The sequence below is a fragment of the Propithecus coquereli genome, unplaced genomic scaffold, assembly GCF_000956105.1.
Source record: "Propithecus coquereli isolate 6110/MARCELLA unplaced genomic scaffold, Pcoq_1.0 Scaffold711, whole genome shotgun sequence".
In the NCBI taxonomy this organism is placed as follows: domain Eukaryota; kingdom Metazoa; phylum Chordata; class Mammalia; order Primates; family Indriidae; genus Propithecus; species Propithecus coquereli.
The window spans coordinates 817,976-828,587 of NW_012153186.1; the positions used below are offsets into that span (position 1 = coordinate 817,976).

Genomic DNA, 10,612 nt, shown 5'->3' on the forward strand with positions numbered 1-10,612 from the left:
GTGAGGGTGGGCCCTGACTCCAGTGACTGGGGTCTGCTAGGCCACATGAAGGAGAAGGCCGTGTACACAGAGGCAGAGATCCGAAGTGATACGGACACAGCCGAGGACAGACACGGAGGCCACAGAAGGTGACAGAAGGTCAGAGTGCCAGCAGCCACCACAAGCTGGAAGAGTCTGGAACGACCTCCTGGGAGCCTTCAGAGGCAGCGTGGTCCTGCAAATGACACGTGGCTTCTCTGAAAAGCACGGAGTCCGCCCTCTCTCCCCTCAGGATGCAGGCAGAGGACACGGACGCCCCTCGGGGCGAAGGGCGGGGCTGCCCCAGCGTCCTCGGCGCTCTGCAGAGGCCCATCAGGGCAAGCAACCTGGAGAGCTGGCTGCCGCCCGCCGTCCACGTCAGAGCCCACGGCCAGGACAGAGACCAGAGTGGCCAACAGTGACGCCGTAACACAGACGTGGCAGCTCTGGGTTTTGTATTAGTGAACAGCACGGAGGCTGAAATGGTGCCCTTCGTGGGTGACGCCACCTTCTCTCTTCCGAGAGTCCCAACACACTACATTGACAAGAACATTGCTTCCCCACGTGAACCTTCACAGGGAAGAATGTGTGATGACACGTTTATTGTAATAATTTCAAAACGTACAGAAAGGAGTCACCCAAACTCATTCCCAGAGCCGCCCGTCAGTGTTTCCAAAACCCCGACGTGTGAGCGCTGCCACGCACGTAGACACAGCTGGACAAACTGAGCAGGCTACGGGGCTGCTCTGCTATTTGCCGTCTTAACGCGACAAGATGCCACGTACATATGCCACGCCAATAAATACCGATCCGTATCACCGTTTCCAGTGGCTTCATGTTATCTTATGAAAAGAATCTATTAACCGGGCCTGTATTTTCTGTCATCTGCCCTCTACAAAGTCCTTCACAGACATCTTTGTGCGTAATTTCTCACACTCCTCAGATACGTCGCTGACGCTGAGACTCCGTCTCCCCAGCCCCGACACTAACGAGTGAGGACAGTATTTAAAGGGAAGTGAAAAGCCAGCCTCGTCCCTGCACTGAGATGCCCCAAAGTCCCAGACCCTACTGGGTGCCAAACCTGGTGACGCGTGCGCACCCCACACCGAGGGCAGGGAGGGTCTGACTTCAGAAAGGTCAAGGCCACTCACCGCGTCGACCATTAAAGGAAAAGGGCAAGGCAGGACTCAACGCCCAGGTAAGTTTAGAACCTCGGCCCATCGGAGACGGAAGGGCCCGTCTGCAACCCGGAGCTGAGCTCTGGGGCCTCGCCTCCCACCAGCAGCTCCCAGGGCGGCTCTGGCTGAGGGGCCCTCCCCTCCCTGCCCCCTCTCTGCCCCCTGAATTCAATGTCCCAGCCTGGGCTCCTGTCCTTCACGGGCACAGCTCAGAGACACGTGTCCCCACGGCCATTTCACATACAGGTGGCAGCCACTTCCCTCACCGTGTCCACCCTGTCCTACACCTGAGGGGGACGTCCTGGACCCGCCCTCCCACTCTCGCGCCCCAGCTCCTGGACCTGCAGAAACAGCGCAGCTCCCAGGCACACGACCGGATTCCCGTCTGCACAGGAAGGAGCCTCCCGCGCTCCCAGCAGCCGCTCAGCTGAGCTGGTTCCTACAAACCCAGCCGCCGCCACTCTGCGCCGCCCCTCACCGCGGGCTGTGCTCTGTGCCGCCGGCCCGGGAGTGACCACCTCCGCACTCTTCCCCGTCCACAAAGCCCCTTCTCAGGATGGGGAACCTGCGTGGGTGTGCGCAGGGCTCCTGGTGATTGCAGACCCCAGGCACCATCTCTCTCCCAGCTCCCAGCATCGAAGACGGGGGGACGCCACCCTGACAACTTCGCTAGGACAATTTGTTCTTTTGTCCGGTAGCTCAGCAAGTTTTCTTTCCTCTAGACACTAACGTTCGAGCTTAATTCTTTCTTTTCTTTTAACCAAACATCCCCAGTTGTGTCTTTTCCCACCCATTTTGCTGGGAACTTGCTGTGCCCTGTGACCCGCAGATTTCTCTCCAGCTCAGGAGATTCTTTCCCGTGGTTTGCTGAACTCCTGCCTCTCCGTCCATCCACCGGCCCGGGATTTCCGCCTTCTGGAAGTCCTGGCACTTGCTCGCTGGGCCGGACCGTCCGAGCAGCCGCCCGTGCCTCTTTCACGACTTCTTTTATTTTGTGTCGCGCCACACCGCAGTCCTGTTTTACATACGTGCGTTCCCTTCGATGTGGCCAGTGTGTGACTAACGCCTTTGAGCAGATACTTAGGCTCTTGGGTTTAAGACCCCACGTGTCGAGGCAGGATGAGATGAAGGAGAGTCCCGCTGCCTGGCGAGAGCAGGCGCGACGCACCAGGCTGAGGCCCCCTTGGCGGTGGGACCTGGGCAGCCACTGCTGAGCCGCAGCCGTGCCGGCGAGGCAGGAAAGGTAATCCCCGCTGCCTTCCCGCCCGACTCTCAGCTGCCATGTCGTCCCAAGGACGGGAGGACCCTAGAGAAGCACCCGGCACCTGCCCGGCACGCCGGGAGCACACAGCGCACGCTGCTCGCGGGAGGGGACGAGGCTTCGAGTCTCACGTCTAAGGGAACACTCACTTTCAAAAGCTCACTCTGTGAAATAAAGAAACGTCTGAGCCACCATCCTGTCCAGCAATACCCTTTATTCCACGCCAGGAACCCCTCACGCAGACTAGCGACCCGCACGTACTTTATTCTCAGCGCCGACACGCTCGCACGCACACCCGGGGCTGCGGTGCAAGACTCGCTCTAGTGATGGTGCTGCTTGAACTGGAGCCCACAGTAACCACACGTCCCGGTTTTTGTTTCTTTGTCCTGAAAAAACGCAAAAGAAATGATCTCACATTTCCACAATCTACTCCAAATCTAACATATTACACATCAGAAAAATATGTATAAAACCTGAAATTCGAGGTAGTCCGGAAAGTATCCAGCCGCTGTTAATGTAATGAGAACGGTTTGCGTGACATGGGTGTGACCTGGCAGCCACGCAGAGTGGGCTGGGACGTGTCTGCATGAGCAAGGACGACCTCACTGCACCAGTCAGGGGCGCTAGACGCCGCTGAGCGAGCGCGTGCACGAGCGCGTGCACCGTGTGGCCGCCGCATTCTAAACGAGTAGAGCAACGAATCTGCATCAAATTTTGCGTGAAGCTTGAACAATCCTCCGTGGAAACTGCTGGGAGGATTCGGAAGCTTTCGGGGATGACGCAAGGAGGGCAGCGCAAATAAAAGTGCGGCACAAACGCTTCAGAGATGGTCGAGAATCTGTTGCAAGTGACGCACATTCTGGAAGGTCTGCGACAAGCAGAGCACGGGGAATGTGAACCTGCAGGGTCAGGGTAAGAGACCCGGGAGGACTGTGTGAGTCCCAGGGTGCCTGCGTTGGAGGGGACTGAGCCGTCACTGTCCTACGTACAATGTTTCTTGTATCTTCTTCAATAACTGTCCCTATTGTTCCTATCACACGGCTGGACACTCTCCGGGCAGAGCTCGTACACTGTCAACTAGCAACCCTGGTACAAAGAGGTTACCACTGAGCCAAGAACTATGACTGTCCATCCCGGCTCCACCCGGACCTGCTGGCAGCCCTGGGAATGAAGCTCCAGCCTCAGGCTCCTACCCTGGGACTCACGGCCGCCCTGCAGGACTGCCACGGGCATGGCTGCCGCCCACCAGCGCTTCTGGCACCTTCCCTACAACCCACCTACTCTCCACACTTCACCTGCCTGGAGGGGCTGGTGGGTGATGCTGGCAGAGGTTGCAAGCCGCACCCGGACACAGCCCCCAGGGCAGGTCCCGGGAGGGCACAACTGGACACAGTGGGGGTCCTGCCTGGCTGCTTCGCAGTGCATGCCGGCCACGTCGCCCCCTTTCAGGACAAGCATCCAAGACACGACGGCTTTTAGAGAATGTCACCTCTGATGAAGACAAAGTCCCACCAGCCAGCGACTATGCTTTAGTAATAACGCCCAGAACAGCATGTCCTCACTAGACACGCTGCGGCTGCTCCCCGCCCTTCCTGTGCGCTGTGCCACGTCCACGCTGTGTCCCAGGGTTTCCTTCTCAGCCCTGTGCCTGACACTTGTCAACAGACAGGAAAGATTACAGAGGGACCATCAGAAAACAAACAGTGCCTCCCCAAAGTCCTATGCCAGTGTCCTAGGCCCCGGCGTGACTGTACTGGAGACAGGGCCTGTGTAGAGGGGACTGAGGTTAAATGAGGTCGTGAGGGTCCATCTGCTCAAAGGAGATGAGGACACAGACACGCACAGAGGGACGACCCTGCAAGTACACAGGGGAAGGCGCCGTCTACATGCCCAGGGAGGCCTCGGGAGGAACCCGCCAGCGGACACCCTGATCTCAGACTTCCAGCCTCCGGGACTGTGTGAGAACAGATTTCTGTGGTTTAAGCAGCCCGGTGTGTGGGACTCTGTACGGCAGCCCAGCAGGCCGAGACGAGGACCAAAACAGAGCGGTCCAGAGAGGAAAACACACGCCCGCGTGTGAGAAGGGGAAGGTGGACGTCCACGCCAATCCGACTAAACACACCGTTCCACTCCACAGACGAGAAACTGTTTTCACTTGGTCCCCGTAGCACGCGTCTGCGGGGTGAACATGCAGCGGTGTTAACGCCACAGGGCCACCTCAGGAGAGGCGCACAGGAGGGCGGAAGGTCGAGGCGGCCAGGGGCAAAGCGGGCCCTGAGGACGGCCGGCCGGCGGCTACGCACCAGGTTGATGTACACCTTCGGGTGGCCCAGCGCGCCCCCACCGCCGTCGCAGGCTATCACCCGGCTCTCCACCGCACTCACGGGCTGCTCTGCTATCAGATCAATGGCAAAGTTTTCATTCACCTGGAGCAAGAAGAAAAGAAGAACTGACACACACAAACACAAAACCTGCTGACTTCGTCCCGCTGTGCAGATGCCCCCAAACTCACGTGCTGTCAGCCCTGCTCTGCACGTTTCCGATAAATACCAGCACAGGCTGCCAGAATACACAGACAATTTAAACACAGGTTCACAGGCGCTTACTTTCCACCCCCACAGAAACAAGAATTAGAACGATCTGCTCTCTCCGTCCTGTCCCTCTCTCCCCACGCGCACACGCTTTCTTCCAGCCCATCTGAGCGCACGGACCACACGGGCCCTTCCCTCGTTCGCTCCCGTGTGTACGTCATAAGAGTATCATCTCACGTAACCGCGACACAGTTATCAACCTCAGTAAACGCAACGCCGACGTAATAGATTCATCTGAAACACGGAAGATGCCGCCCACGTGGCTGTTGTCAGAGCCACGCCGTCCACCCAGATCCTTGTTTGAGTGGTTTTATCACCGATCCTCAGGGGTTTTAGACATAGATTCAGTTTTCCTACTTTTTCCTCATTCTTTGCCTGTACCAGGTTAAGCAGCACTAGACTGTGGGCATCTGTGCCGTGTTCCTGACCGGGGGAAAGTCTTAGTGTGCTTTTGTATAATGCAGGTTTTAACACTGAAGCGAAACACACATCATCCTGTCAAGGAAGTATCTATCAATTCCTGTTTTCTCAAGAGTTTCAAGTTAGAAATGGGTGTTAAATTTTGTCAAAGGCCTTTTCAGCATTTACGGACATATTGTGTGACTTTTCTCTGCAGACTCACTGATCTGGGAAGAAGCATCAGTAGATTTCCTGGCATGAATTCCAATCGGTCAGGGCGATTTGCTTCCTGACGTGGCACTGGAGTGTTCACGACCTCGTATGCAGGACTTTTCCATCAATGTCCACGGTCTATTTCTGTCTAGTAGCCTTAGGTGCCATAAAAAGAACCTCTAAGTTCCCCTTCACGTTCTATATTCCGAAAAGAGCTGCGTAGTACCAGGATCGCCTCATGCCTAAAGGTCTGGCAGAACGTCCCTACGACACACCGTCTGGACCCGGTGTTATGTGAAGGTCATTCCTTAGGAACTGTCCCCATCTCTCCTGTGGAAAGTGGCCTGTTTCAGCTTTCTCCCTTTGCTGGGACCAATTCTGGTAAATTGTATTTTCCTACAAAATTTTCCACTTCATCTAAATTTTCCAATTTATTTGCACAGAAGTGTGCAAATGTCCTATCAATAATTGTTTCCCTCTGATCGCTTACTTTGTCTGTGTATTCCACCTTTTCAGTCGTGCGGTTTCATGATTAATGATCAGTGGTTTATTTTATCAATTTTCACAAAACCAGGATTTTGACTTACTAACTTATCTACCCATATGTTCTATTTAATTAACTCTGACTTTATCATGACTACTCCCCTTTCTGCTGTCTTTTGATTGACCTTACAGTCTCTTTCCTGGTGTTACGATTTGGAAATCTATCAGGTTGTAACACCCGGCACCTACTCAGAGTTAGCTCACTGACTACACGGCTCTGCTCTTTTGTGACCTTACTTATGTTCTGTCCACGTGATGTGCCCTGTACCTCAGGTGGCGTGTCCTCGGGAAGGCACCTGCACTCCTCCCGCACACGCACGGTCTCTGCATCAGGCGGTGACCGCGCTACTGGGTACACAGCCACGCATAGCCATCACCTACTCACTGGGAACGTGGCCCGAAGTGTCCTCCTTTGTCTACTGTTTGGGCTCGAATTCTACTTTGTCCAGCATCGCAATCACGCCGACACCTCCTCGTTTTCCTTTGCCGGTCACTCTTGGGGCCTGTCCCTCAAACACAGCACGACGTCCATCGACAGGGAACTGCCGCACAGCCGTGGCAGAAACCGCCCCAGGGGGCACAGCGCAGCTCCAAAATGGGACGGGAAATCCCCCGCACACGCCAGGCAGGGCAGGAGGGTGTTGTCACTAAGCGACAGTGCCCCGTCGTCCACGCAGGAAGAGGAGGGCACGCTCACAGTTACTTATCTACAGAGTCAGGACAGACCTGTAGGAAGTTACTAACGGGAGGTGGAGAGAAGCAGTGGAGGAGAGGAAGGTGATGTGATGGTCAGGCTTTACTGAAGTTTTATAAATCTGACTTTGAAACCATGTTTATGTTTTCAAAGTTATAAAATTAAAACATTTGTAAATGAAATACAAAGGAAACAAAAAAACCTAAGCCATTGCAAGTAACGTAAAGCAGAGTAACAGGGACATCTCCAATAGCACACACATTAAGAACATGACCACTTGCAAAGTGAATTACGTTGTCACTGAAGCCAGGGCTCTCGGTGTGAGACCAGGAAACAGACACAGGATTAACTGGCTCAGTCACAGTCTCATGACCCCGAATTTAGCTGGAAGGATCAGTGCGCGTTCACCAAGTGTCTGATTTTCACGCGCCCCTTTCCAGCTCTGTCCACTGGGGAGGGTCGCCCCAGAGAAGGATCCACAACGCACAGTGTGCCCCACGGCCAGTGACGTGGTTGCTCACGTGTCCTCCTGCACGGCAGCCCCGCTCCAAACATCACACAATCCCCCGTCCCCAGCATCTTCCCTTCTGAAGCCACCTACGCGGTCACAGCCACCCCGCAAATGCACGCCTGGCTTCAGCAGGAGGCCCGCGGGGACCCCCGCCCTTCGTGGCGCATCTCAAAACCTAGCGTCTCCTCTGCGTCCTTCACCTCACCGCGTGGGGAACGGCAGCGAGCCAGGCCCTGCCAGCCACCCATCTCTGCAGGACGGGGCCCGTTCAGCCGCCGCACACGGCAACAGAGGACAGGCGGGCACCGCTTTCCCTTACAGCTTCAGACACGCTGGGAAGGCTGAACTGCGTTTAAGACGCCCCGTCAGTCGCACATCACAGTGCTATAAAGCGTTTCCTTAAAGAGCCACTTCCAGAAACACAAGAGGACACTCGTGGAGAGCGGGGCCGCGCTAGGCAGCACCGCGAGCCATGCAGGGCTCCTCAGTGTTGTTCTGCAAGCTTGAGACACAGGCCGCGGCGACGGTCTGGGGGCTCCCTGTGCCAGCACCGCACGGTGGCTGTGACTGAGGCACGTCCCGCTCACCCCTGCTGCCGGCGAGGCACTAGCCATACAAATGAAGCCTCATGGTGTGAATAATGCGGTGTCTGCCTAAGTGACAACGTGTCACAGAGGCCGCGCTAACAAACTGCCAGGCCCCGATCATGGCAGTCGGAGCCCGGCCACCTCCCCGCGGGAAGGCAGCTGACGCCTTGATGCCAGTGACTGACGCGGGTGCCCTCCCGTCATTTACGCGCGCAGCTCAAGGGCGACCCTGACCGCCCATCACCAGCGTCTGGGTCCGGAACTCATCAACCGCAGGAATACAAAGAACCCGCAGCGAACACACCCAAGCACAGCAAAGCCCACCCTGTGCTCAAACTCAGGCTCTGCCTCGCTGCTCCACCTAGGAAGGGTAAGAGGAGGAGAAAAGCACAGCTGGATTTTATCAGGAAATTAACGGGAGAATTCCCCGTTAATTCGTCACGGCAGCCCGTACACATCTCTTCAAGCACACGGCGTGGCTCGCGCCCTGCCTGTCCAACTGCTGTAAATGAGTCCTTCACACGTCACCCGTAAAGAGCAGGAAGCCACCTCTCCCACCGACCTCCTAACGATCAACTGATCTGGGCATGAAAACATTGGGGTTTAAGTTCATTTGTCACACCCTGTTCTTGCTCCAACTCGTACATCTCTGGGAGTGATGGCTCCTATGCAAAGTCCACTCCTTCACGTCAAACCGAGATTAAATCTCTTAAAGATAAAATATAAAGTATATAATTCTATGATATATCAAAACCAATGCAAAAAGGAAATATTAACCCAGCTAAGTATTCACTGTTCTATAAAATACCCCATTAATGGAACTTTATACAATTTATTTTAAACTTACAGCTTATAGCTCAGTTCGATCATCAGAATATCAGGTATTTTCAACATTAAAATCAATAACTATATTTAGCTAAACCTACGTGTGTACATCTGTCTATATATGTATATAATTTTCAAATCACAGGAAAAACCTGAAGTTTTCGTCCAAATTAAACTAAGTAACTTCACAGAAAATGCTCAAAACCACTAATTGGGCTGTTTGTAGGACGTGTTCAAACCTGCTTTGGGACGGATGGAGTCTTGCGGGTGCCCTGGAAGAGGAAGTATCACAAGACACAAAGACGCAGGAAGGAAGCAAGCGCGGAGTCCTGGAGCCACCCCGAGGGAGGAAATCAAAGCTATGCCTCGCCCTACCCACTAAGCCACCAGCATCCCAACCTGGGGGTTATGAAGAGCCCTCTGGGGGTTCTTCACAGTTCTTCTGCAAACCTAAAAGTGTTCTAAAAACTAAGGTCTCTTATAACCAAAAAATGCTACTAAAAATAGTACTAAACACCACATTTTTGTTGAAAGAAGGAACGCCTGAGCAGGGTACCTACTCACCGTGTTAACCAACATGCCTCATACCTTTACGTAAGGCCCTGACTCTGGCGCTCGATCAGGAAGGCACTGGGGAGGCTGAGGGCCCAGTGTCCAGGTTACGGCCAGGACGGCACCACAGCCCTCTCCTGCCTCCACCTTCGCTGGCGCCACCAACTCTGACTTTGCTGGGTTTAAGCTGCTTTCCTGTTGCCCTGTACTAGACCACCTAGAAACAGTCTGTGTACAGAGGGAACACGCAGACCGGGCTACGGGACTGGAGAACGTAGCGTGTGGAACAGATGCTCCCGCTGGGAATGCAATAACAACTCAAGAACAAACAGAAAAGAGTTCTGAGGACGCAGAGGACCCACCGTACGCCAACTCTTACTAGACGATTTACACGTCATCTCGCTGGAGAGCTACAATTCTATGAACAATACTCACATGGCTTCCACCTCACAAATGAGAAAACTGAACTGCAGAGGCATTAACCGATGCTGATTCAACCTCAACCGTCAGACTGCAAATCCGCATGGCCTCCACCCGACCAGAGGGGCAAACCCACCAGACACAAGCCCCCCCCTCCACGATCCTGGCAGACATCCCTGTCAGTCACAGCACACTCTGCCCCTGCACCTGGAGCAGGCTCCGGGACCCCTCTCAACCCAACACCCCGGCGGCGTCACCAAACAATCAGCCAACAGAATACAAACTTCTCTGCCACCCACTCAGACCACACGGCGGTCAACCAGCTGCATTTTGAGAACATGAATTTATGCTGAGCCAACTCACGACCTTGCGAGCTTCTCTAGAATGTCCCATAGCTCCTGAACGGAAGTAGAGAAACTAGACACCGGAAGGGACAATGTGACCAAGATCGAAGGGGAAGTGGGAGGGGGAATGACACAGGTAGCCGTGAAGGACAAACACAGACGCAGAAACATGGACGACAGCCTGCACCAACAGGAACGAGAATTCAGGAGACAGCAGACATGTGTTAGGGAGGGAGTTAGATAAGAAAACAGGCTTATTGAGGCCCAAGGATCCGGATCTCAACATTCTCTCTCCAGCAGCCACACTCAGAGGTGTCTGATTTAACTCATCTGCCTTCATAACGTGTACAACAGTTAAACCAACTCAGAGAAGAGCAACTCACGCGCCACTTTCAGCTTGTCAGTGTAAGTCCCTGTAAAAACACAGCCTAACGGGATCCATTTGTACTCACCATCAAATTGGTATTAACTAATCA

General features: G+C 54.4%; 1 protein-coding gene across 1 annotated transcript in view; it reads right to left on the minus strand.

The window, feature by feature from the left end:
• Positions 1–2,657: 2,657 nt before the first annotated feature.
• The window catches only part of NDUFS6 (NADH dehydrogenase (ubiquinone) Fe-S protein 6, 13kDa (NADH-coenzyme Q reductase)), a 10,205-nt gene continuing 2,250 nt past the window's right edge, over positions 2,658–10,612 (minus strand). The window contains exons 3-4 of the mRNA XM_012661484.1: positions 4,761–4,883; positions 2,658–2,843 (exon numbers count right to left, since the gene is read on the minus strand). Coding sequence (XP_012516938.1) covers positions 2,778–2,843; positions 4,761–4,883 — 189 coding nt within the window. The 3' untranslated portion in view covers positions 2,658–2,777. The remainder of the gene's footprint in view (positions 2,844–4,760; positions 4,884–10,612) is intronic.